The sequence below is a fragment of the Phyllostomus discolor genome, chromosome 7 (assembly GCF_004126475.2).
Source record: "Phyllostomus discolor isolate MPI-MPIP mPhyDis1 chromosome 7, mPhyDis1.pri.v3, whole genome shotgun sequence".
NCBI lineage: Eukaryota > Metazoa > Chordata > Mammalia > Chiroptera > Phyllostomidae > Phyllostomus > Phyllostomus discolor.
In genome coordinates, this window is record NC_040909.2 from 138,450,919 (window position 1) to 138,477,252 (window position 26,334).

General features: G+C 69.4%; 2 protein-coding genes across 4 annotated transcripts in view; one reads left to right on the top strand and one right to left on the bottom strand.

Annotated features, from left to right (window-relative positions):
* The window catches only part of ZC3H3 (zinc finger CCCH-type containing 3), a 43,200-nt gene extending 26,997 nt beyond the window's left edge, over positions 1–16,203 (bottom strand). Inside the window, exons 1-4 of the mRNA XM_028533713.2 lie at positions 16,099–16,203; positions 13,446–14,739; positions 12,181–12,377; positions 1,179–1,332 (exon numbers count right to left, since the gene is read on the bottom strand). Of these exons, the coding sequence (XP_028389514.1) occupies positions 1,179–1,332; positions 12,181–12,377; positions 13,446–14,739; positions 16,099–16,186 (1,733 nt within the window). The 5' untranslated portion in view covers positions 16,187–16,203. The remainder of the gene's footprint in view (positions 1–1,178; positions 1,333–12,180; positions 12,378–13,445; positions 14,740–16,098) is intronic.
* On the top strand, positions 16,176–24,819 carry GSDMD (gasdermin D). Of its 3 annotated transcripts, XM_036031485.1 has the most exons (12): positions 16,176–16,181; positions 20,877–20,957; positions 21,704–21,918; positions 22,047–22,239; positions 22,666–22,834; positions 22,956–23,061; positions 23,285–23,337; positions 23,611–23,689; positions 23,823–23,998; positions 24,082–24,223; positions 24,331–24,404; positions 24,537–24,819. In XM_036031485.1, exons 3-12 carry the CDS (start codon positions 21,708–21,710, stop codon positions 24,774–24,776), a joined length of 1,443 nt encoding a protein of 480 aa, XP_035887378.1. In that variant the 5' UTR covers positions 16,176–16,181; positions 20,877–20,957; positions 21,704–21,707; the 3' UTR covers positions 24,777–24,819. The 3 variants fall into 3 exon arrangements, with proteins under 3 accessions (XP_035887378.1, XP_035887377.1, XP_028389413.2); XM_036031484.1 differs by lacking the exon at positions 16,176–16,181 and having other exon boundaries at positions 20,588–20,957; XM_028533612.2 differs by lacking the exons at positions 16,176–16,181; positions 20,877–20,957 and having other exon boundaries at positions 21,633–21,918; positions 23,285–23,338; positions 23,615–23,689.
* Positions 24,820–26,334: the final 1,515 nt, after the last annotated feature.

Genomic DNA, 26,334 nt, shown 5'->3' on the forward strand with positions numbered 1-26,334 from the left:
CTCATTCGTGGTGATCTGGGCTCTTATTAAGTAAATTAACTTAAGTTAATTTAGCTCGACCCTGACTCCCGCGCGCAGTGATTCAGTGAGGGGAGGCTGCATTAGGAAGGGCCGCGCTCGCCAGACAGGGGACGGAAGAGGACGAGACCCACTTAGCGCGGCAAATTAATATGGAAATAGCAGGTGTAAATCCAGCCTTATCGAGAGAATGAAATTGTCTTCATAAATTTGTAGAAATAGTCCCCAAGGATCTTATAAATCCATTTAAAACAAAAATATTGCAAAAAGTGCAGTAAAATTAATTTAACATACACTTCCACCAGCTATCGCCTCCGGAGGCTCAGGCGGCAGGACCCAGCCCGCCGCAGCCTGGCGGCGAGGGAGCAGCGGGGCAGGCCGGGCGCCCACACACACTTGGCCCCAGAACCAGGCCGTCTCGGCGGGCGGCAGGGCCTGTGAGGTGGCGGCAGGGCCCTGCCTCGGGCGTCCTGCCGCTCCGCCCCGCGGCCCGGCCTCACAGCCTCTGGCCAGAGGCCGTGTGCCCAGCTGGAAGCCCAGCCTGGACCGAGGGGCCTTGCTCACGCTGCTCCCCGGGCAGCAGGCTCCCGAGGGCGGCTGGAAGGCAGAGGGACAGGGTCTCCCGCCCACCTGCCAGGGCCGCCACCCCTCCCGCCTCCAAGACGGGGCCTCCCGAAGCCCCCTGGCTGCAGCCTCGGGAGAGGGCCCCAACACGGCCACCCTGCCTTCTGACGCCCTCCTGCGGCTGTGCCCAGGGCGCCCAGGAGAGGAGGCGGGGCCACCGCACCCTGCGCCGCCGGCTCAGCCAGAAGCAGCCGGGCTGCGGGCACAGCACTGCCGAGGGGGCGTGTGCGGCTGCCCCCCTGCAGCAGTTCGCGGGTTCCCGGCAAGCTTGGCTCGCAGGGTCCCGAGGGCGCCCGGCCTCTCTCACCACGGGTCTCTCCCTGACAGACGCCACGGCCACACGCGGCCAGCTGCCGGCCGGCTGACAGTGGGGGCGGGTGCCGTCTATCCGCGGCCAAGACCGCTGAGCAGAAAGACGAGCCCGTTCCCCAGCCGGCAAACTGGAGGCCAAGCACCGGCAAGTGGCGAGCTCAGCCCCACGCCGCCCCTGCCACTCCCGCCCCCACCCCGACCCCCGTGACCTCGGGCCCGCTCACCTGGACAGGGAGAGCCGCCGCGTCCGCCAGGAAGGCAGGGACAGGGGGAAGGGGGCCGTGCTGAGAGGCGACGCTGGGGTCTTCTTGACGATGCGGTACCGGGTCCGGATCACCTTGCTGGCGGGAGGGCTCCGCAGGCTGCTCGGGCGGGCGGCTGCGGAGAGAACCCCGGGCGGCGGTCAGCGGAGGCCGGCAGGGACGCCCGTCGCCCCTCACGGCAGCCCTGCGCCCCGCGGCGCAGGCGTGCCCCTGAGCGCCCCGCAGCCCGGAGCCCCCGGAGCGGGCCGGGCCCCAGCCGCGAGGCGGGGCTCTGCTGGGGCACTGAGGACGCGGCCTCGGGGAGCAGAGCAGCGGCCCCCGGCGGGCGGGCAGCCGACCCCCGGACTCCAGGCCGGCCCCCGACTGCCCAGGGCTCCCTCGGGCAGCAGGGGGGTCTCTCGGGCGGCCCCTCGCACGTGCCCCCCAAGCCTTCGCCCTCCCCGGCTCTCCTCCGCCCTGGAGCCGTTCCCACCACTGACGGGCGTCTGCTGCGCCTGAGCTGCCGCCGCTCGGCCGCCAGCACCCCCCCCACGGCCTCGAGGAACGCGTCCCCCCCGCCTGACGTCCACAGCACGCCGCTCCTGCTGCCCGGGTCGTCCGAGCTAACGCCGCCGGGACCGGCGTCCCGGGGCTGGGCTGCCTCGGGCTCCTCCGCACGGCCCCCGGCCCCCGGCCGCCGGCACGACCCCAGGGCCCTGTGCGGAGAGGGACCGCAGCGGGGCCCCACGGGCTCCTCGGGGCTCTGTCCGCAGAGACGCCCGGGCTGGGCAGCTCGGCCAGGCAGCTGGTCGTGGGTGGGTGGACGTTGGGCTTGTGGCCGCCAGCCTGCCCCGAGGCACAGAGCAGTGCACCGTGACCCATGCCCGCTCCGCTGGGCGCAAGGCGACCTCCTCCCAGCACCCACAGGCCCCTGGCCCAGACCCAGAGCCCCCCACTTCCAGACCACGGAAGCCGCTGCGGGTCCAGAGACAGAAGCAGTACCTGTTGCACCGCCGCTCCAGCCCCAGGCCCAGCAGGCCCCCAGCCCCCGGCCGGGCCTCCAGGGTGGCGCCCAGCCCCGGGAGCTCCTCCCCCAAGGGCTCCCCCAGCGCTCGGGCCCCAGGGCCCCTCCGGGACGGCTGGTGCAGGAGAAGCCCGCCCCGCCCCACGGAGCCGCTGCACTCACATCGACCGTGAGGCCCAGGGAATGCTGGGAACTGAGGGCAGAGACCTCTCTTTCACCCTCCCCCCTTCCTTCCCCTCGGTCGCTGTGTCCCCCCCCCCCCGCGAGGACAGCAGCTGGGGGGCCGGGGAGGAGAGGGAAGTTCAGTGGAGCCACAGGCGCCACGGCATCGCCTGGGGGGGGGGGGGCGCGAGCTGAGGGAGCGGCCCCCCAGCCGGGGCCGCACTCCGCACCCAGCACACAGTGGGCGTCAGGGGACGAATGCTCGCCGGACAAGGTCTCCCCGGCCAGGAGAGGCCAACAAAAGTCAGTCACGGCTGGTCCCAACCGAGAGCCTGAGACCACGAGGTCTCCTGTAAGCTGCTGCCAAGTGCGAGCTGACCCCTCGGCCCCCCGGCCCCCTGCTCCCAGGGTCCCCACATCTGGACAGTCCACCCGTCTCTGGCCCCCCACTGGGGCCCACACCCCGTCCCTGCAGACCCACCTGGGCCTGCCGCCCTGGATAGGCCGAGCACCGGGGGGCCACAGGCCCTCGTTCTGCAGGGCCCCGTCTGCGCAGGCTGGGGGGGCCCCCGCTGGGGCCGAGTCCCTCCTTGGCAGCCTCGTCGCCTCCGTCCCCATCACCAGGAGCCCCTCGGGCTTGGCCCCACCACACGGTGTGGCCGTCTCCAGCCTCCTGCAGGAGCCCCGCCCCCACCCAGCTCTGCGCCCCAGGAGGCCCCGCTGGGCCCGGGCCTGGGGACGCGGCCGCACTCCCGGCACAGCCCTGCGCACGAGGGGCCCGCGGGGGAGCCAGCTTCCCATCAACCTCCCGCGTTCCCCTCGTGCACACCCAGCTGTCCCTCCCGAGAGGACACAAACCGAGTGGACGCCCTTCAAAACGCCAGCCTCCGGTCACTTGCCCCGCCCTGGGGGTGCCGGGAGGCAGGCAGAAAGGCCCCCGGTCCACGCCCCCCCCCCCCCCGCCGTGGGGCTGGCAGCGGGTCTGTGCAGGCGACCACGCCGCCCAGGAGGGTGCTGGTGTTCCCCCCCCACCCGCTGCGGACCCCGGCGCTGCGAGTCCCCTCCGGGGCGCGCTCCCCTGGCAGGTCTCACTCACGTGGAGCCCCTCGCGCCTTTACTGCCGGCGCGGCCGCCGCGGCCTTATCAGGCCCGCACACACGGCCCTCGCCGCCCGCCGCGCTGGGGTCACTGCTAATGACTGATCGATCTCATTAGCTTTCCTAATTAAAAACTTTACTGCCGCAGCGGAAGACAAACCGCAGAAAACTGCTGGCATCATATCTGGACGGAATATGAGCCCATCCATCAGCGGGGCCCTTGCTCCCGCACACGGCGGCCGCCCGGCCGCTCGCATCGCCACGCTCCAGGCCGAGGGGCGGCCGGGAGGGCACGCGGGCCCTCCTGTGCACCGAGCACAGGCGCCGCCGTGGGGGCCGCAGCCCAGCGGCACAGCCAAGGCAGGGGTGCGCTCCTGGGAGGACGCCCGCAGGAACGGACACGGAGCGGAGGGCACGGCCCCTGCGCCTGGGAGCCCACCGCGGGCTGAGCTGTGTGCAGAGCCCAGCCTGGCGGGGCTGCGGTGCCCACGGCCGGGTCCGGAGCAGACGCCACGCCGGCAGGACGCTGGCCCCGGGGAGGGCCGCGCGGGCGAAGCTCTGCTCCTGGGCGGGATGCCCCGCGCCAGGCCCGAGGGCCAGGTCCTGAGCCCCTCCGGGAGGCAGGGCCCAGCAGAAGGGCTGGGGAGTGGCCTCCAAACCCTGCCCGCTCCAGCCTGCCCTCCCTGGACATGGCCGTCCACCAGGGCAGCTCTGAAAGTTGACCCCCTCTGAGCTGTCACCTCAGTGACCCCTACAGCCCTGGAGGCGGTGCAGCCAGGGCTGCATCTGGGGACGAAGAGGACCCTGGACTCCGAGGAAGGGGGACAGCCCCAGGGGCCGCCGGGACAGGCTGTGTGGGTGCAGGCGGTCTGCGAGGAGTGGCCAGGAGGAACGCCAAGTGGGGTGCCACAGAGGAGCGGCCCCGGGGGCCCCCTCCCCCACCCTCGCCCAGGCGAGGGCCGCTGCATCCCAGCCGCTGCCGCCGCCGCCAGAGAAAAGCTGGCCAGGAGACCCCACGGCCCCCACTACTGACCGGGGCCGCCCCCACGAGGGCACACCGCGGTCCCTGCAGGTGCACCGGGCCGCTCGCCCCAGACACACGGCCCGTGCGGGCGGTTCCTGCTCGCACAGCCTGGCCGCCCGACCCCCGCCGTCCGGGACTTTCGTGCCAGCACCTGGCCACTGCCACCCCCGGGCCCTCCGGTTCCGCCCTGAGCCAGGCCAGGCGGGTGTAGACGCAGGGCTGGGGGCCCCCGATGCCCCTCCCTCCAGCTGCTGGGAATCGGCAGCTGGCGTGGGACTCAGCCCAGGACCTGGGGAAGGGCACCAGGAGCCCGGTCTGGCCGGTGAGCTGGGTTAGCGGACACTATTCCTGCCCCTCTTGGCTTGGGGAGGGCAGCCAGGGCCCCACCCGGAAACTGAGGGACAGTCCTCCTTGGGAGAGGTGGGCAGCCTCGTCCCCTCCACACCGAAGCACAGAGCCCACCGCACGGTGCAGCTGACAGGGCGCAGAGGCCGCGGGGCACAGGTGGGAGACGGAGGCCCAGAGAAGGAAGGTGACCACCTGCCCCCCTGGGCCAGGCCGGGGCTGCTCCGGGGGCGGGGCTGCTGCAGGGGCGTGGGCTCCAGGCCCCTCGGAAGCAGAGGCAGGGGCTCCGCCCCCACCGACACCAGCCTGGAAAACCACCGAGGAGGCCACGCTGCAGCCTCCGCCACGGCTGCCAGGCACACCCCTGCGGACCCAGCTGCGCCCCCAGGACGCCCGCCAGGCCCCCGAACAGGCTTTCCCCGCGGTGAGGGCTCTGGCTGCGCTCTGCCCCCAGAGCCCCAGCCCAGGGCCAGCGGTGTGCACAGTGCCCCCCGCCCCCAGGAGGGCACAGCCACGACACCTCGGCGAGCCCCTGACCCGGGACAGCCGCTGGCTCCAGCGCTGGCGGCCGGCGTGCTCGGCCCCAAAAGAGCCTCAGCGGGGAGGTGAGCGCCCCGCCCCCGCGGCGGGGGGAGGCTGCCGGGGCCGCGCTCTAACAAGCGTCAGACGAGGAGGATGACTGGAATCGCAAAGTATGAATTTTTATGAGTCTAATAAATCACTCCACTTTCCCCGTGCGCGCCTGACGGTGCCCAGCACCCCGAAGGCAGGGGCGGCCCTGCTGCCGTCAGACACCCGGGCCCAGGGGCCTGGCGGGTGTCTGCGGGGAGGACAGGGCCCACGTGCCCCACCCACCCTCACACCTGCACGTCGGGGACGGCACGGGCTCCACTGGCCACTCCTCCCGCCCGCGGCCACAGGCCCCAAGGCGCTCTCACCAGCCTCCTCGCAGCCGCACCACCCGGCGTGGGGACCGGCCTCCGGCAAACGGTTACCGATGGCCAAACCCCGCGGCAGGGCCACGCGTCCCCTGAGCAGCCCGCTCTGCAGGCTGAGGGGCGCGGGGAGCTCACGATGACAAACAGCCGCTGTCAGCCGCCTGTCCCGCGGCGGCCGCGCGCCCCACTGTCCCGCTCCACCTGGTGGTTGATGACGGCACCGGCAGCCCGAGACGCGGCGCCGGAGCCGCAGGACTGCCAGGGCCCCGTTAGAAGGAGGATTGACACCCGCTCCCCTCAGACTCGCTCTGGCGACTGGAGCGCCGGCCCGACAATCACTGCGCACGAGCATCGATTGCACGCGGACACCCGGCCCGACGGCGGGGTCTGCCCCGCACCACGCGCTGCGGACTGTGGGTGGCAGGTCCCCCGGCCCAGTCAACCTCCCTGCGGGGCAGGAGAGGGCAGAGCGGGGCCCTCCCGTGCGCCCCAGCTGCCAGCCCGGGGGCAGGTCCCCGCGGTGGAGGAGCCGGCCTGGCAGGGAGGGGGGCCCCCGGGCGGAGCGCACCCGGGCCCCGGGCCCCAGAGGTGGGGGCTCAGCGCCCCGCAGGCAGCCCCCCCTCCCCCGGCCCCTGCCCAGAGACCGGACAGGCTGGGGGTCGAGCCCACGCAGACGCCGGTCTGCCCACATGCACGCCGGCGCCCGCTCTCCGCCAGCAGACCCTGAGGCCTGCTGCCCCACCCAGCGCCCCGTCCACCCTCCCAGAGCAGCCCCGGGGCACCCTGCAGCTGGGGCCTCACCGGCTCCGCGTGCCCCTCGCTCCAGGCCCGCCCCGGACACAGGGCGACAGCCACGCCCTCCTCTGGCCCTGCAGCCGCAGAAGCCAGCAGGGGCCTGCGTCCAGCATGGCGTCAGGGTGTGCGTGGATGCGCCCACACGGCCCCCACGGCCCCCCACGGGCCGGCACACCCACCAGGGCACGGGGATCAGCCCGTGGCACATCGTGGGCCCTGGGGCTCCACGTCAGCCGTAACTCAGAAAGACAAGAGCCGGCCCCGGCCTGTGGCTCGGGAGGCTGCAGCACCGTCCCATGCACCGAGGGCTGTGGGGCCAACCCCGGCCGCAGGACGTACAGGAGGCAGCCGACCGGCGCTTCCCTGTCACGCCGGCGACCCTCGCCCTGAAGTCAGCGGGCCTGTCCCGGGGGAGGGCTGAAAACAGAAGACAGAGCTCATGACGGGGGGCCCACCCTGTGCCCCCCGCACTCGAGGGCCACTCCTGACCTCCACGACAGCCAGGACCCCTCCTCAGCCCGTGTGCAGCCAGCCAGCCGTGCCCTCTCACCTGCGGCCCTCCGCCGGGGCGCCACGAGCCCCCAGAACCCACCTCCAGGCCCCGCCCAGCTGAAACGGTGGGCCTTTTGCCCCGAGGGGGGGCCCACAGAGGGGCAGCTCGCCCCTCCCCCCAGACTCGGTGCTGGGCAGGGAGGGTCAGCCCGTCCTCATCCTCCCGTTCCACAGTCCCCTCCGGGGACCTCAGGTCCACTCCGCGCTGCCCCCCACACGAGCACAGAGCCGCCCCTGCCCAGCCCAGGGTGGCTGGCTGGCCCCACCGCCCCCCCCCCGCCCGGCAGCAGGGGCGTGGTCTCAGCCCCCGCCGCGAACAGCTGGCCTGGAAGGAGGAGCACAGCTGGCTCCTGGTAGTGTCCCCCGTGTCCACAGGCAGGCTGGGGGGGCAGGTGGGCAGCACGGAGCACGGCCACGCTGAGCTCCCAGGGAGCGGCCACAAGCACTGTGCCTCCGCCCAGGGGTGTGTCCCTGAGGCCCGCCAGTGCGGGCCGTGCGGCCTGTCCTCGCCCTCCTCCCCGGGGCGCGGTGCATCCAGAGCTGAACCTCACGGCCCGCCGCCTCTGCCCCTTTCGGCCCGGCCACACGCCACACGCGGGGGCCCGAGGGACTCCGACCAAAGCCCTGTCTCCTCTGGCTCCGCGCACCTGCCCCTGCTCTCCACGGGAGTGGTCCCCGCGTCCTGGGGCCACCGCCCAGGCCGGCCCTTCAGCTCACGGCATGTGCGTGCCTCCCGGGGGGCGACGGCATGGAGGTGCGGGGAAACGGCCTCCAGGCCCCGGTCTGACAGTCCAGGCCCCGCGGGCACCTGCCCCTTGGCCAGCCCAGAGGCCACCCAGGACCAGGGCCTCTGCTCCCCAGGGCCGAGCCCTGCAGGAGGCCCTGGGGGCCTGCCGGCTGGGGGACCAGAAACCAGCTGCACACGACCCCTGGCCGCTCCGGCCCCTCCACCTGCGCACCTGCCCACCTGGTGCCGAGTGTTCAGCCGTTTTTGACCAAAAATGGCAGGACCCCCGTGCCCACCCTCTCTCATCACCCAGCCTCTCCCGGAGCAACCTTTTTGTTTGTTGGTTCGTTTCCCCAGGTGAAAGGGGAGTCCTCAGAGAAAACCCTTCGCCGACGTGGAAGAGGTGAGACAAGAAACAGCGGTAGCACGACGAGGCCTCAAAATCGATGCGTTTGAAACTGCCGTGAGCAGCGGGAAGACGTCTCCGGGGACGTGCTGCATCGCACGGGGACGGCCCCGACGGGGACGGAGGCTGGGCCGGGCCGGGACAGACGCACAGAGTTTTGTAGGTGAACCCCGGCCTTTCCCAGCTCCCCGGCACGCACGGCCGGCCCGCGGACACGGGTGACGGCCCTCCCTCAGCCACTCCCGCAAGCTCGGTGCCCAGCCAGCAGCCCAGCCGCTCTGGGGCAGCTCCACAGAGGCTCCCCTGGGGGCGCCGAGCCCCTCGCACACGCACGCCCCCCCCCCCAGTTCTCTCGGGGAAACTGACGCTCGCAGCCCAGGCAAACGCGAAACTGGGGCCTCCATCCAGCGTGTCTGCAATTCACGCGGGGACCGGGAGGGCGGTGCCCGGTGCCCGCCGCCCGAGCCCTGGTTCAGCGCTTCCCTCCCCTGACGGGGGCGGGGCTGCACGTGCAGCTCGCTGGCGTCTGCGCCGCGGACACTGAACAGCCCGCCACTCACGGCGAGCGCAAGGGGCCACTGGCCCCTCAGCGGCAGAGCACCGGCAGCAGCCCGCCCTGACGGCCGCCCCCGAAGCCTGCACAGCAGCCCAGGGAGACGACCCTGAGCCGGGGCACGGACGCCAGAAGTGGGGGGGGGGGGTGGGGGGCGTGAGGCTGCGACAGCGCCCCGGCACAACCTCAGGATGGGTGCAGGGTGCAGGGCTGCTCCCCAGAGTGGAGAGGAACGGGAACACCATGGGAAAGTCACCGGGCTGGCCCTGCACCCTCCCCTGCCAGGACCCCCCGCGGCCCGCCCTCCTCCTCCTCAGCCCCGCGGAGGGGCCAGGGCCCTCCCAGGGCAGCGGCAGAGCGGCTGCAGGTCCCTGCCCACCTCGCCGGCCGGAAGAGACTTCCTTGGGCTCGCTGGGGGCTCCCGCTCCCCACGAGGCCGGGACCGGTGGCCTAGGGCTCCCTCGGAAAAGGACAATGCCGTGCTGTGCTCCAGAGACTGGCCCGGGTGGGCAGGGCCCCCACGCCAGGCCCCCACGCCCCCCCAGTGCTGAGCCCCGGAGTGTGGGCGCCCACGCCGTCCAAGGCAGCCAGCCTCCAGCTCACGGCCCGCCCGGCGGCCCCGCCCGGCCCCAGGCGGCCGGGGGAGGAAACGCCTCTGCCCTCGGACCCTCTGCGGCCCCAAAGCCCACCCACAGCCCCGCGCCAAGCAGCAGGCTCCCGCCTGGCCCACACCTGCACACCTGGTCAGAGAGGCGGGCCTGGGGAGAGGAGGTGGAGGCTGGCGAGACGCGGCGAGGGGCGTCGGGGTGAAAACGGGCCCTTCCTGTCAGCAACAGCCCTGCCCAGAGGCCGCGAGCAGCCCGCCAGGCCCACCCTCACCCACTGCACCGGCCCTCCCGCACAGCCCAGGACTGGCCCAGCAGGGCCCGGCTCAGGGCGGCCAGGGGCAGGCCAGGGAGGGCGGGGGACAGCCACACCCACTGCCCCGGGCAGGGGAGGCAGCGGGACTCCCCACCTCGGTGACTTCTGGGAAGTGCCCACACCACACCCACCTGTGGCCTTTCCCTGGCGCACCACAGCGAACGCTGCCCGCTGGGCACGGGCGTCCTGCGACCTGCTGCCCCAGAAACGCCCGGCCTGGGGCCCAGGCACAGGTGGGCCGCCAGCCCCAGGCAGCAGGCTCCCCTCCCAGCCTGACCCAGGTGCAAGCGGGCCAGACAGCACCCCTCTGCATGTGGGGCCAGGCCCCGGAGCAGGCATCCGGCCTGCCGCTCCAGGGCGGCCCGAGTCACAGCACTGGGGCCCAGGCGGCCGCAGGAGGACGAGCCCCCAGGCCCCCGGCCCCCGGGCCGCGCCGAGGGAGGCCCTGCCGGGGTCGTGTGTGCCATGCACGCCACTCGCTGTGACTGCTGACTGCCACAATCTCACGGCGGCCAGCGGGACACGGTGCCAGAGGTCTGTGAGAGGCCTCCTCCTCTCCTGCCTCCCCTGGCGCCTGTCCGCCCAGAGTCGGAGGGCCCAGGGTCTCTACGCAGCCGCAGCTCAGGAGCCCCGCCAGCCCGCACACAGCGCGCCCCAGGTGGGCCCTTCTGCAGGCGCCCCTCTCAGGCCCCCAGCTGCAGACAGACAGACAGACAGAGCGTCCCCGGGGGGAGGGAAGAAAGGAAGGCAAGAGGCACGGTGACTGCGGGGGTGAAGACCCCAGGGCCCCCACCCCCCCAAAGTGCCTCCGAGCCCCAAAGAGCCAGGCCCCTCGGGGGACGGGCGGCAGGGAGGGGCGAGGGGACAGGGACAGCCGGAGGAGGGCCGGCCGGCCAAGGAGTCGGGCTGGGGCCGGCGGGGCCCGTCCCCAGGGCAGCCACGGCCGGGCCTGCTGAACAATGCAGTTTTGAATTCAATTAAAGCGATTATCTGTTGTGCCAAATAAATTGTGTACAGCATATATCCTGCGGCACGCTGCACCTCCAGGCTCATTATTCCCTAACTGTTTCCTCCTGTTTATGCGCTCTCAAATTAAACTGCTGATAATATGCGCCAAAATAAAAAATGAGCACACCTTGTCCCAGGAAAATTGATTCTCCCTTCCCCTGAACCGGCGGTTGCCAGGTTTTATACACTCTGTTCCTGGTGATCATTAGTAATTCAATTTCCTTTTTATTAGCCCCTTATCTGCTGAGCAATATAGTGGCAGAGCTGACCTCTTTTGCACGGGTAAATGTTTAAAATCTCTTCCCTGATTAATTTTGCCAGTTAGGAAAAAGAGGAGAAATGGCCCGGCGCCCAGCCATCGCGATGAATAAAGCTTAATGCTGATTGTGATGGAATCCCTCACGCCGGGGAAATTGACTGAACGGGGCAATTACACGGCGACACAAGAGGAGGAGCCCGTCCCCTTCTCCCGGCCGCAGCCTCTCGGTTATTTAAAACAATCCAATTTGCAAGGATAATTATGTATTAGCGTTTTATCTGCCACTTGAAACGAACAGGGGAGTTTGGATACTAGCCCCGCATTAGCAGGTTATTGCTGCAAATTACTTGATATCTGCTTTCTTTCACATAAAGAGGAAATTAGGCAATCAATTACCAGAAGGAGATGGGCCGAGGGAAAACAGGAGCAAGTGCGCCCTCTACTGGCCACCAGCCCGCACGGCAGGGCTGAACTGGGGACTGGGGCTGGGCTTCTGCCACCAGCAGCCACCATGGGCTCCCTTTGCTCTGTCACCTCGAGATGGCGTGCACACTCGCCGTGGCACATGGGACGTGGCCACCAAACGAGGGCAGGTGGGCAGCCAGGGCCCTGCAGCCTAACCTCCTCCCGGCCCCAGGTGGCCCCACGCCCGCCCTCCAGGGACCGCCCCTGTGCAGCAGCTCAGCCCCGCGGGGCTGGGTGCGTCCCGAGCCCGCCACACAGCGGTCAGGACAGCCTCAGTGCCAAGCCAGACGGCCCGAGGCCCAGCCTGCTCGGCCCTAAACCCTGTTACCTCCAGGTCCCAAGGCTCCGGCTCGGGGAGCCGCCACCACACAACCCCCCAGGGGCGCACAGGGCACAGGGAGGGGACACCGCAGGGCCAGGGGCACCCAGATGAGTCCTGGCCCCCAGGACAGCGCCACGGTGGTCGCCTGCCTCCTCTCGTCCACTCCCCACTGCCCCAGATTTACGCAGCAAAGCCCCCCCAACACAGAGCCCCGGCTGGCGGCAGCCCCCCAATGTGCTGCTGCCACCTCAGTGGGGCCACAGCCCAGGACGCGGCCCCCACACCACCGGCGACTCACAAAGAGGGCAAAGCCAACCCTCCCAGGCCAGCACAGGCCCAGCGCAGGGCTCCCCAGAGCCAGTCCCCCCGGAGCCCGGTCCTCCTACCTTCCTTGGTGGGGGGGTGGGCCCCGCCAGCCGGCAGGCCGCACAGCCGCTGCCTGGTGACCTGCGTCGGGCCCTTGGTGGGGGTCTTCTTCTGAAGGGGGCTGCTCTTCCCGCGGAGGGTCTGCCTCCTGCGCAGGCTGAACTGGCTCCTGGCAGTGGCGACGGGTGGGGGGCTGCTCTTCTTGTCCCCCGGAAGGCTGTGGAGACCAAGAACGGGCAGCTCTGAGCAGAGCCCCTCTCCCAGCGGGTGTCTGGCCCACCCAGGTCCCAGCGCCGTGCAGCCGGCCCCAGGAGACCAGGAGACGGCGGCCTGAGCCTGGTGGGTTCCAGCCCCGCCCGCTCCGCCTCCCCGCCAACCAGCGGCGGCGGGGCTTTCGGCTCCTAGAGAGTGGGGAGGGGTCCAGGTCCCGGGGCCAGGGCAGGCGAAGAGCAGAGCGCAGCGGCCACCCCACCCCCCACCCAGTTTGTCCAGCGGGCCCCAGGGGCACTGGGCTGGGGGCAAAGGGGACTGGAAATGCCCAGAGGGGGGCAGCCACGAGCACCCCAGCCCCCTTCATGGAAGCTTCTCACACAGCTCCCCTGCCCACCCTCCTGTAGGAGTGTAGGAGGCCACCGTGCAAGAAAAGGTGGGGCCACCCGCACAGGGAGAGCGGGTCAAAGACTGCAGTGGGACGGGGGAAGCACCTGTGGAGGGGCACTCGCAGCGAGGTGACAGAGGTAGGCCCTGTCAGCGGGGCTACCACAGGTGAGTCCCTGGCCCCAGACCAAGCGCCGGGCCACAGCACCAGCCCTGAGCCTCCTCACAGCCCACAGGGGCAGGGGCCGGGAGACACGTGGTCCCTGGGCCGCCAGGGGGCAGCCTTCCCCCCAGTGGGGAATGGCTCCGGCACCCACACGGCACCCTGCATTCGCTCCGCCAGAGCTGGGCCAGGCACGAAGCCTCCTGCCTGTGGGCCCAGAAGAAAAGCCACCCCAGCAGCCTCTCCCAGCAGGAGAAAGGGCGGGCCCAGGTGCACCCGTGCCCCCAGGCCAGGCCCTGGCCAGGCCAAGCCTCCCTCACTCCGCAGGGAGCCACCTCGTGCCGACTGCCGGAACTCTGCTCACCCAGACCTGGCCAGGCGTCGCCAGCAGCTGGCAGGGGACGCTGCGCTGCTCCCTCCCACACCCCTGCAGGCAGGCTCTCCCAGTGGCTCTGCGCAGCAAGAAGGCGTGCCTGGCCCTGTCCCCCCAGCCCAGGACCCTGGGGTGGCAGCTGGGACACGCACTTAGCACTCCCCCGCCTCTTGATGATCTTGGTGCGGCTCTTCACTTTGTAAGCCGAGAGCCCTGGGGTCTCACTGAAGAGCGGCTTCAAGCCACTCGGTCCCACTGCCGGTGTGTCCCCGGGGGGGGACCGAGATGGGACTGGAGAGAGCTGGGATGCCCGGTCCTTGCTGCCAGCCTCCGACTGCCAACGGAAGGAGGAAGACGAGGCTGAGGGGCTGGCGGCCTTCCACTTGTACTTGCTGGGGGGGGCCGACCTCCTGGGCTTCGCGTCCAGGTCCGCTCTGGGCTGCGGCTTCTCCACGCGCTCGGCTGCGCCACAGGGGACCACGCACGTGTTCTCTGCAGCCACTCTGGGGCTGAGGGCCCTCCGGGGGGCCCGGGGACTCTTTGCTGAAGCAGCCACCCACTTGTAGTTGTTTTTCCGGAACTTGGTTCGGCAGGACACAAGCAGTGAGGCCTCCCGGGCCTGCCTGGGTCCGGAAGCCGGTCTGGCGGAGCCCGCCACAGAGCCAGAGGCAGCTGGCTGGTCTGGGTGGCCGGCGTCCACTCTCCCGTCCCCAAGGAGCTGCGCGGCAGAGCGGGCCACAGGGAGAGAGCCCCCCTTCCGGGCCAGGCCCGTGCCACTGCGTGAAGACTGGGTGGGAGTCAGGAGGCGGGCCCTGGCGGAAAGGGCACTCTCGCTGACGGTCCGCCGGGACTCAGAGGGGCTGTCACTTAGGCTGCTCACGGACTTCACCACCCGGGGCTTGCCGGCCTCCTTCTGGCAGACCAGGACGGGGTCCTCTGGGCCGCAGGTCCCCCTGGCTCCTCCTGGCTTCGAGGGCGGCCGCTGCCCACCAGGGGGCTCACCCTCCCCTTCCCGAGGCCTGGGGTTGCTCCAGGGCCGGTCCTCACATTCCTCCGAAGAGCCCCGAGAGGGCCCTGCAGCGCTAGCCAACCCGGCCTTGGATGGCGGCTTGATTTTGATGACCATGCTCTGATCTGAACTGAGCTGGACCTGCCTCTCCAGGACACACTGCTGGGGGTCAGGATCCCGACTGCCCCCGGCCCCGGGGGCTGGCTGCGCAGCACTGTCGCCAGGTGGGTCCACGGACGCCGGGGGCCGATTCACGAGGGAGTACTTCTTGCGCCACGCAGGCCCGTGGCTGGGGGAGAAGCCCCTTCTGCTGGGACGCGGGTAGCGAGCGCCGAAAGTCCTGCCGCCGCCGTAGGACGGTGGCTGCCACCGGGAAGTGGCCGAGGTGCCTGGGGCGGGTGCATTGCCATGGAGGTTTTTGTAGTCATCGATCAAACCTGGGAAGGTAGAATCACAGGTTTCACCAGAGAGTCGGAGCAGAATCAGCAATGGTCCCTGAGAAGGGCATCCGATGACAAGGCAGCCACAACCCCATCTCTCCTCTGGGCCCCTCAGCGTCTGAGAACCACGGACAGCTTACCCAAACCTCCTGGGCCTGTCTCCTCCAGGAGCCCTTCCCCACCCGCCCCGCCTCGCTGCCACCCCCAGCTGTCCACCCCCCCGCGGCATCCTAGTCCCTCTTTGCTGGGAACATTCTTCTGGGCCCACGGTCCTTTGTGAAGCAGCGTCACCCCGTATGGAGAGACCAACCAGGCCCCACACGTGCTGCCTTGGCAGGAAGGAGGCCCTCTGGCTTGCCCGCTGACAGAAAGGGGGCAAAGCTAGACCTCAATGACCTCCCTGCCTGTCACATGGGACACTGAGTGTCACATGGCTGACAGCCCTGGGCATTCAACACTTGACAGAAATGACCCACAGCCCTCCCCCCAGGAGAGAGGAGGGATGGTCTGGAGCCCCCGCTCCAGCGCAGTGGACTGCCGAGACCAGCGCAGGGCCTTCCCGAGGACACCCACGGAGGGCTGTCCCAGCGCAGGACCACCCAGAGGCTCCGGGGCACTACAACCCGGCAGCTAGCAGAAAGCCCGTCCCCCCACGGCCCCCCAGTTACGTCATTCCCCCACCACCACAGGCCCTGCCCCCACACCCAAAGAGAGCCACGTCCAGACCTGGCGACGCCTCAGGGCGAGTGGGACGAAGCCCAAGAAGCGGCCCAAAGGAGGTACCGGCACACCTAGACTCTCCCCTACACCCCTTTTCCAGTCCTTAAACCTTCTCTTTGTAGGAATAACTCTAAAAGGATTTTTTTAGAGTGCAGAAAGCCCAACTTGCGACTAAAAATTGAAAAGTTTGGAAACTGAGGCCTGGGGAGTCTGGGTCTGGAGTACGAAGGGGGGTGTGACTGCACGGAGAAATGGGGCGTCTGGGAAGAAACACCGCCCCCGCCCGAGTGCGCTTCGCCACCTCGCGCCAGAGCCCCCGCCCCCCGTCCGTCCGGGCCGGGGAGCGCGGGGACGCGGAGGACTCGTCCGCCCGTGGGAGTGGGGCGCCGCCTCCGGCCGGCTAGTAAGCGACCGACCCGCCGCGGCGCCGGAAGGGTCTGCGTTGTTCGCCCACCGAAAGCCGGGTAGAGCGCCGACCCGGCCGGCCCGGAAGCCCCTCCGCGTCTCCCACGTCCTGTCTGACGCCACCTGCCTCCCCACCCGACCCCGCCCGGCCGTGGGGACTGCGGGCGGAGAGCGAGCCCGGTGAGGTGAGGGGAGAGGAAAGACACGCGACCCCCGCCCGGCCCGACCCACCCTGCAGGAGGCGGATCTGCCGCCGCAACAGCTCCTTTTCCTCCATCTCCGGAGACCGCGACGCCCGGCCAGCCCTCCGCGACGTCATCGCCGCGCGACCGTTTCCCTGTGGGCGGGGCGGGGCGGGGCGCGGGAGGCTCCGAGACTGCGCACGGGGGCCGGGCGTGGGCCGGGCCCTCCAGGGACGTACGGTCGCCCTGGCAACGCCGGCGGGATCGCGCACGCGCAGAGCTAGGGACCAGGGGCCGTCAGGACGGCGGGCAGAGGAATCCCTGCTCCGCGCTCGGAGGAGCGGGCTGTAGGTGGTCACCTGCTGGAAGGGCTCTGGCGGGCTTCTCCGCCACCGGCTCTCTCTGCCTGCGGGACCGGGCCGGGGACCCAGACCCGGACCCCGCCCCAGCCTAAGTTCCTTCCCCAGTCCCCACCTGCCCTCCATCTCTAAGCCCCCTCCGCCTACCCAGCCTGCACCGCCTTGGGGATGTCTCCCCGCAGGCTCTCCGGTGGGACAGATGATTGGCAGGCTAGAACCACGCCCCCTGGGTGCCCCCTTGCGGTTATCCCGGTGTGGGGGCAGCGGGAAATAACTGGGAGAGAAATTCGAGAAATGCCCTCGAGATCCCGTAGGTCCTTCACCCCAGCATCACATCCCGCGTGGACCCTCAGACCCTGAGACGGATCCTCCCGGAAGAAAAGGTTATGCCTGCCGTTCCCTTCATCAGGACAGTTCCACGAGGCTCTCAGGGACCACGACGGATGGGTGGCGTGACTTTTCACGGCAGTCTTCCACATGCCCTCCTACTGGGCAAAGCTCGGGCAGTATCCCCGCCAGCGCCTGCGTGGAAGAGACCCCAGCTGGAGCACAGGAGCACACTCACGACCCCTGAATCAGGACCAAGGGGCTGCTTCCCCTGCGGAGGCCCAGTGGGGTGGGCTGAGTGCTGTGTCCCCCACCCCCGGCCGGCAGAAAACCCGGGGTGCTAGGCAGGACGCAGCAGGCAACAGGGCCGGGAACCCCAAAAGGAAGCAGGACGGATAGGGTGCGCCGGGGAAGGTCGCCTTGAGGCGGGGCCTGGGCAGTGGGATTTCCAACCAACTGCGCCGGCCCGCTCCTGTGAGCCTCCGGGTGATCCGAGCTACCAGGGTAGTTTCTCCGCACCGCCCCCGCCACCTCTGCCAGGCCTTCCTGCCCTCCACGCTCCTCCGGATTCCCAAGATGCCTCTGAACCTGCTCTGGGGCCGCCCGAGCAGGGCGCCTGCTGGCTGCCGCCATTGCCCAGCGATCTCCGAACGTTGATTGAGCCCCCCACCGGCAGGGCCTGTGGACCAACCGTCGGAGCCGCAGCCCAAAGGGCACCGGGGTCCCGTCCTGGCCGCGCCCGAGGATCTGGGGCAGCAAGCGGGAGGGGGGCCTCGCAGGGACTCAACTCCCCAAAGGAAAGGACTTTACGGACTTCGTCTGCGCTCAGGCCCCGCCGCCGCAGCCGGGCTGGCACCCCTTCAGTCCCGGCTGCTCTTCGCCAGGGGCACGGCACTCTGCAGAACTGTTAGCTGGGCACGAGTGTCAGGTGGCTCGGGGCCCGGCTGACACCTGGGCACAGGCGGGGCGGGGTGCTGGAAGGATGAAGGGGGCGGGGCTGTTCTGGGCGTGGTCTCCCCTCCGGCTCGCGCTCCGGAGGCTGTGCTGGACTCCAGGGAGCCCGCCGTCACGCCCACCCGCCTACCCGGTCTCTCTACGGCCCTAGACCTCCCGGCCTCCCCAGGCTCGGAGTCCAGATCTAGGGCGGGGCCCACCGAGCCCTCCTATAAAGCGTGGGTGTGTTCCTCAGACCCGCTGCCCCTACTCGGTCTCACGGGGACCTGGCCTCTGCTGTTCCCTGCTGGCTCAGCACGCAGCGCCCTCTAACCCCAGTGACCCATCTCCTCCGCAGTATCTGCCGTCCGCTCCCTCTGCTCGCTCCAGTGCGCTAACCGGGTTGACTCTGAGATCTTAATAACCCGCTCCCTCCCTCTCAGCGACCCTGCCTTCCGCAGCTTGCTTGGCCAGGCACTAGACCCTCGTTCAGGTGGGTGCAGACAGGGGCCCAGAGACTTGTGCTTGCTCCTCCTTAGAGCCTGCCCAGCGTGGCTGGCCCCTCCCCCCGGACAGGCAGAGGCCCCCTCCCAGCCTCCCAGCCCTGGTCACAGCTGGCCATTGGGGTCATGGTGTCCTTGCCAGTTTTGGACCCCCAGGGCCTGCTCAGACCTTGTCCAGGGTGACCTCAAAGTTTCTGCCCCACCCACCTTCGTTCTGCCTTTTCTCCCCGGCAGGCACACTTCCTGCCCCTCAGGCTGACCTCTGTCCTCTCTGAGTCAGAGACCCAGGCGACACCACCGCTCTCAGCAGTGCTGCTTGTTTTGGTTCTTGCTAACGAGCTGAAGACGTAACAAGAAATAGCAGGAGCCAGGCGGCGCCCAGCCCCGCCCAGCCCTGGGTCCCTGCCGCCAGGCAGGTGGGTGCAGTGTGCCACGCTGTCCCCAGTCGCCGTGTGGATGGCACCTCTGCCTCAGACTGAGTTCCAGAGCTGTGCCGCCGCCTCCACCCCATTCTCCCATGCAGCAGCCAAGGCCTTCTAGAAAAATAAACCAGCCCTGGCTGGTGTGGTTCAGTGGATTGAGCGCAGGTTGCGAACCAAAGGGTCACCGGTTCGATTCCCAGTCAGGGCACATGCCTGGGTTGCAGGCCAGGCCCCTAGTGGGGGCCATGTGAGAGGCAACCACACATTGATGCTTCTCTCCCTCTCTTTCTCCTTCCTTTCCCCTCTCTAAAAATAAATTAAAAAAGAAAAGCCAGGCTGGTCAAATCCCTGCAGCGAGGTCGCACCCCTGAGGAGGCCGCCACCTCCTGACCTTGGCCTGGAGCCTGCCCGCTGAAGACACGGAGACGGGGAGCAGCGGCACCCGGAGGAGCTGTGGCTGGGGAGGGGGAGCAGGCCTCACTGCAGGGGGAGGGCCCTGAGGCTGGACGGGCACACGGAGGCACACAACACGTACAGACATGCACACGCCACACAAACTGCACACACAGGCGGACACACACACATTTAGCCCTGCTCAGGCCCGGGGAGCCTCCCGCCACCGTGAGCGAGGACGCCCTCTCCCTCCAGCCAGGGCTCCAGCCGGGGGCCGGATCAGACCTGGGAGTCCCCCGCCAGGCTGCAGAGTGCCCAGCCCCCAGAGGCCCTCAGCTGGCGGAGCCCACAGGCCTGCCCACCAGGCAGGGCCCCCACATGAGGGGGGCCGCAGGCAGGCACCAGAGCAGACCTCCCTGCCCTCCCCCGCCCCCCCCTGGCGGGCGGCTCCTGCCTGCGTCTGGCCCAGGGCCCTCAGCTGTCGGGGACTTCCGCTCACATGGGACAACGGTTCCCTTCTGCGGGACTGGACCTTTCTGGGCGCTGCAGCTGTGCCACCAGCACAGCAGGCCGCCTTCCGGGTCACTGTGACAGCCGTGTGGGAAGAGCACTTGGCACACGTGCTGATGGGGCGACTGAGCGTGCAGAACCTTGGGGGTGGGTGGGCGCACAGGGCCAGCAGCTCCAGTGGGGGCTCCACACCCACCGAGAGGCGAGATGAGGAGTGGGAGGAGGGCCGTGGGGCCGCGCTGCCTGGCACCAGACAGGGCTCGCCTGAGGCCCAGGACGGTGAGGGTGCTGAGGGGCCTGTGCGGGACCTGGGTAGTGTTGCTTAGCCACCCGTTGTCTCAATACCCGCCTTAGGGAGACGGAACTCAGCCCTGGCCGGGTAGCTCAGCTGGGCAGAGCGTTGTCCCCACACACCAAGGTTGTGGGTTCAGTCCCAGTCAGGGCACATACAGGAACCAATCAATCAATGAGTGCGTGGATCGGTGGAACAACAAATCCATGTCTCTCTCTCTCAAATCAATAAATTTTTTAAAAAGATGTAACTCACATGCCACATAATTCACCCATTAAAGTGTAAAACTCCATGGGTCTCAGCACGTTCAGGGTTGCGCAACCCAAACCGCGACCGGATAGAAGACTTTCATCACGTCCCCGCCAGCTAACCCTCCCCCTGCGCTGCCCCTGGCAACCGCCTGCGCCTCCTCTCCATCTCTACGGATTCTGCGGCTGTGAACACCCCCGTGCCGTGCGCGCTGGCGTTGGGGCAGACACTGTCTTCCGAGTTGACTTCTTTCACTCGGGGGGACATTGCGCCGTCCGTGGATGCTGTCCCGGCGTCAGGACGTGGCTCCTTTCTGTGGCTGCCTACCACTCCGTGCCGCCCTGCGCCTACGGGTTCCCCGTTTCCTTTCCGCGCATCAGCCCTCGGACATGGGGGTGTGTCCAGGTCTTGGCGGTCACAGGCAGTGCTGTAGGACCCCTCGTGGGCAGGCTTTGCGTGGACGTGTTTGCTCTCCCTGGGGCCCACAGCCAGGAGTGGGCTGGATGAGGCGGTGCTAACGGCTCCCCGCGGTCGCCCGGTGGTCTAGCGCCGCAGGCGCGGCTCGGGGCTCCCTCCCCCGCACGCCTAACGGGTGTGAAGCCGCATCTCACCGTGGTTCGATTCGCACCTTCCCATGTGCTTGTCGGCTGCTCGTACTTTTTCTTCGAGAAAAGTCTGCTCGGCCCCTCCGCTGCTCCAAAGTTTTAGAAAGAAACCGAGGAGCCCGCGCCGCTGGCGGGCCGGCGGCGGCGGCTCAGGCATTTCCGGGAGCGCGGGGAGGTCTCGCGCAGCCTCCTCTGCTTTCACTTTTGGGTCTGGCTTCCTGCGAGCTGAGCGAGTCCGGAGCGCACTCCGGGTGACCCCGGCCCAGGGCTTCCTCGCCTCCTTCCTGGGCCTGGAGCCTCGGCGCCACGGCTACGGTGAGTGAGCTGCACCCCGCGACCCCTGGCGCCCCAGTAACTCCGCTCTTGCTGGGTGGGACGGCGACCTGGCCCCGGCACCGTCCCAAGACTCCCCACAATCGCGGACCGTTTGAGGAAGCCCGGGGCTCCTGGGCGGGTGGCCCCTCCGCCGGCCAGACGGGATTTGGGCTGGAGTCCAGGGCGGGTCTTCCGGGCGCCCCTCGGCCCTTCTCTGACTTCGGGCCGCCCAGGGGCCCAGCGACCTCCTCCCGGAGAGCAATGGGATGGCAGCTCTGCGGCCTGGAGCCCAGGTCTCCTGAGTCCCGGGTCCCCCCACGGTGGTCCCTAACCCCTGAAATCTCGGCCTTGGACAAGTGGCTCCTGAAGCCGGGGCCCAGAGAAGCCCTAGTGGACGTGCCCAGGAGCTGGGCATCCCGTCTAAGTCCTGCTGTGGACCCCTGGGCCGAGTCCCCAGAGGTGGGGGCTGGTTTCTTCCCTCGCCCTCTGGGCGCCGCCTGGGGTGGGGCAGCCGCCACAGCAGACAGAGCATGGTCCTGGGGTCCCTGCAAAGCCCCTGCCTCGCCCCTCCCTCCGTGGTGGCCCTCCGCCTCACTGGGCTGACGGAGTGATGGAGCCCTTGATGGGCAGCCCGGAGCCCCCGGGTCCCGCCCCCCATCACGCCACGTCCGGGACTCGCTTGGACCCGTCGGGCACATGGCCTTCCAGCCCCTCGGGGCAGGGCCTGACCCGTGCGCCCTCCTCAGGAGCATGTCGTCCGCCTTCGAGCGGGTGGTCAAGAGCGTGGGGCTGGAACTGGACCCGGGCCGAGAGCTCGTGCCCATGCACAGCCTGCAGAGCTCCGCCAGCTTCCAGCCCTACCGCCTCCTGAGCAGGAAGGCCAGCTCCAGGTTCTTCAGACGCTACACGCACGTCAACCTGTCCATCAGGGACATCCTGGAGCCCGACGCGCCGGAGCCAGGTACCCGCTGGCCGAGGGCCGGGAGGGCCAGCCTGCCACCTGCTCTGGGCCCGTTCTCGGGTCCCTGTGCCTGGGGGGACGGGCGCAGCAGGCGGGGGGCGGGGGCCTCAGCTCCGGTCTCCTTCCAGCCGTCGAGCACGTCGGCCCCTTCCACTTCCAAGATGCCGTGGACGGGCATCTGGGGGGCAGCGTGGAGGTGGCGGCCCCGGGGCAGGGGAAGATCGCCGGCGGCGCCGCGGTGTCTGGCAGCTCCAGCGCCTCCATGAACGTGTGCAAGCTGCAAGTGCCCCCCAACAGCTGGGTGGCCATGCTCCGAGAGAGGTGAGCTGTCGGGGCAGGGCCTGGGGAGCCGGGGGGCGACGGAGCCCCCGGTCACTGAGAGGAGGCAGGGCTGCTGGGGTGGAGAGGACCCAGGGAGTGGAGGGGAAGAGCCCCCCGGTGCGCAGCCGCTGGGGGTGGGGGCGGCGAGTGCCTCCAGGGCCAGCAGGCGTCCACCTGTCCCTGCCGGGCCCTCGTCCCTTCTCCCTGCACCCCCACTCGCCCACAGACACGGTCAGGAGTGCCTAGGGCCGGAGTGACGGCCACCCCTCCCCACCAAGCTCCTGGTCCCCTCAGCCTCAAGCCCCTGGTCGTCCCCCTGGTGGGCACAAGGACTGAGGCCCGGGGCAGGAAAGCCAGCGCCTTGGTGGGGGGCGGGGGAGGGCGGCGCGCCCCCCGAGCCCCCGACCCACCTGCCTTCTGCCACAGGCGCCTGCGGCAGCCTGAGCACAAAGTCCTGCGGGAGCTGCGGAGCCGCGGGCACGACGTGTTCGTGGTGACGGAGGTGCTGCAGACCCAGAAGGAGGTGGAGGTCACCCGCACCCACAAGCACGAGGGCTCGGGCCAGTTCTCGCTGCCCGGGGGGATGTGCCTCCAGGTGCAAGTGAGGGCCGAGGGCCGGGAGCATGGCGGGGGAGGGGGGTGGGGGGGGGGGCCTGTCGCCAGGCAGGGCACCTCCCAAGCCAGAGCCCAGCTCTGAGCCCAGATCCACCCTTCAGGGCGAGGGCAAGGGCCACCTGAGCCGGAAGAAGACGGTCACCATCCCCTCGGGCAGTGTCCTCGCCTTCCGGGTGGCCCAGCTAGTGTTTACTGGCCCTGAGTGGGGTGAGTCGGGGTTGGGGTGGCCCCTGGGGCCCAGACTCTGGGGCAGAGACACAGACTGTGAGGCCCGGGCAGAGCCACCAGCCGGCTGGGGGCATGCAGGCATCTGGCCGCACGGTGTCCTGGGGGGGGCGTGCGGGAGGCTGGCAGGGAGCCCCACGGGCGAGGGGAGGGCCGAGGGCCCTGGCCGGCCGCCCCTCCATCTCTGCTCCTGCCCGGCCGCCAGACGTCCTCTTTGTCCCAGAGAAGAAGCGGAGGACCTTCACGCCGCCCCAGACAGGTGAGGCCCCCGGACGCCCCACGGGCTTGGCCCTGGCCGCCGGGCGAGCGCCTGACCCCGGAGGCCATCTCCCGCCCAGTGCGGTGCAGCCAGCGGGAGCCTGAGGGCAGTGCACGTGTGGGTGTGTGTGTGTGCTTGTGGGTGTGTGCACCAGCCTGGCAGGGCCGTGCCCCCGCCCCAGGCCACCCGTGTTGCAGTGGGGGTGGGGGGGGGGGGGAGGCCTCAGCCCTCTCGGGCTCGGCCCCGCCCCCACCCTGACGAGCTCTGTTGCCGCAGGCGACCAGCCGCAGCCACCGTCCTCCCTGTCCTCCCTGCTGAGGTCCCTCCGTGACCACCTTGACTTCTGGTCGGGTCAGTACCTTCCTCAACGCCCCTGGGGCCTCCGGGGGGTGCTCCCTCTCTGCCCCCTGGGGATTTCCGCTTCCTGACCAGGACTCCCCGGGGCCCCGCGGACGCCCGGGTCACGCCAGTCCTGTCCCCACAGACGGGGTTGGTGAGGACCAGAGGGTGTCCACGGAGGACTTCCGGGGCCTGCAGGCCGAGGCGAAGGCCTGGGCGGGGCTCCTGGAGAGCATGTCGAAGACCCTGTGTGAGCAGCTGCTGAGGGGCCTGGGGCAGCTGCTGCGGGACGAGCCGGCCCTGCACGGCCTGGAGGAGTCGGTGAGCGGGGCCCCGCGGCCGGGGGCCTGGGGCCGGGGGCGGTGGCCCCGGCCGCCAGGCTCACCGGCCCCCTGTGCCCCCAGCTGGAGCAGGGCCTGTGCTGTGGGCGGGCGGAGCCCGTGCCCGGCCCGGCGGGCCCCGTCCTCGAGTGCTTGGTGCTCCCCTGCCGGACGCCAGTGGAGGAGCTTGCTGGCCCGGTCGCCTACTTACTGGGAGCGCTGGCTGGTGAGGGGCCCCGGGGGGTGGGGCGTGTGGGTGGGGTGCATGGGGGCGGGGCCGGGGGCTTCTCGGCTGGGCCTTCGGAGCCCCCCTCACCCCAAGTCTCTCCCCAGCCCTGAGTGGAGCCCAGCGCCTGCTGCTGGCCGAGGCGCTGGAGGCCTCGGCCCTGCCGGAGCCCCTCGAGCTGGTGAGGAGGCCCAGAGGGTGGGCAAAGGGCTGGGGCCGTGGGCGGGGGCTGGGGCACCCCTGGGAGAGGGGGTGGGGGCAGGTGTTGGAGGCCCAGGGGCCCCGAGGACAACCCTCCACCGTGTCCCGGCAGGTGGAGGAGGTCTTGGAGCAGAGCTCCCCGTGGCAGGAGCGCAGGGCCCTGTCCCTGCCGCCTGGGCTCCTGGGGGACAGCTGGGGCCCGGAGGTGCCTGCCTGGACCCTGCTGGAGGCCTGCGGCCTGGAGCTGCAGGTGGACGCCCCCCAGGTGGGCTGGGAGCCGGCGGCCCAGGGCTGCACGTGTGCGCTGTACGCCTCCCTGGCCCTGCTGTCCAAGCTGAGCCAGCTCTGCTAGCCGGCGTCCACTCGGGGAGCCCCGCCCGGCCCCGAGGCGCCCACCACAGGCTGCGGGGCGGGGGGGGGGGCTGGGAGAAGTCAATAAATGGGAAGCACGAAGGCAATGGGGTCGCTGAGTGTTTGAAGGGCCCTCTCTCTGGGGGAGGGGGTGGGGATGGTTCCAACAGGACGGGTCTCCCGCTGCCTCGGGGACCTTGAGGACACACCACGGTGGGCGGGGGCCGACCCTGGGCCGGCGGGGGCTGGGGCGCGTGTGGCTGGCCAGCACAGGGACCCCGCGCTCCTGGGGCTGCGGGGGGCTTCTGGAGGAGCTGTGCCTCAAACCGGAGCAGCCGGCCTCCTGCCCGTGCCTCGCTTGCCAGGTGCGTCTGCTCGGAGGCCGCAGGACTCGGAGCACCCCGGGGACCCCGTGCCGTGGGGGACACGCCCTGTGCCTGGGGGTGATGGTGACCGAGCAGCAGGGAGTTTTCTCCTCTCCGGGAGCCTGAACGGCCAGGAGAAGTTCGCCTTTCCCGGGGGGGAGGGGGGGCAGAGTCTGCCTTTCTCCCTGGGCGGGAGGAGGAGGCCCCTGGCCTGTCACGGCGCTGACCAGACACACAGCTTCCGGCCTCACTGGAGAGGAGGGACAGTGGGCGTGGCCAGGACACGAGCCCCCACACGAACCCAGGACCTGAGTCCCACAGTGACATCAACTTTAAAACTGGCCCTGGCTGGTGTGGCTCAGTGGACTGAGCACCAGCCTGCAAACCAAAGGGTCGCTGGTTCAATTCCCAGTCAGGGCACATGCCTGGGCAGCAGGCCAGGTCCCCAGTAGGGGGCGCGTGAGAGGCAACCACACATTGATGTTTCTCTCCCACTCTTCCCCCTCTCTAAAAATAAATAAAATCTTTTTTAAAAAGTGGGTACAGCCCTGGCTGGCGTAGCTCAGTGGATTGAGCGTGGGTTGCGAACCAAAGTGTCCCAGGTTCGATTCCCAGCCAGGGTACATTCCTGGGTTGCAGGCCATAACCCCCAACAACCGCACATTGATGTTTCTCTGTCTCTCTCTCTCTCCCCCCCTTCCCTCTCTAAAAATAAATAAATAAAATCTTTAAAAAAAAATTTTTAGCCCTGGCTGGTGTAGCTCAGTGGATTGAGCACGGGCTGTGAACCAAAGTGTCGCAGGTTCGATTCCCAGTCAGGGTACATGCCTGGGTTGCAGGCCATGACCCCCAGCAACCGCACATTGATGTTTCTCTCTCTCTCCCTCTTTCTCCCTCCCTTCCCTCTCTAAAAAATAAATAAATAAAATCTTTTAAAAAAAATAAAAATAAAATTTTTTTAAAAAGTGGGTACACGAGTTCAGCTTCTGCACCCCGGAAAAAAAGCCCGAGAGGGAAGAGAAAGACAGGTCCTGGCCCGCTGCACCCGCACCCCACCTGCACTGTCTGATTTTTGGCACTCAGGTCCCAGGCCCACCTGGGGCCCGGGCCCCCGGCCACCACCGGGGCTGCTTCAGCACCAGTGTGGAGGCAGGAGGGCTGCCCGTGGAGAGCGGCACGCTCAGATCCACATCC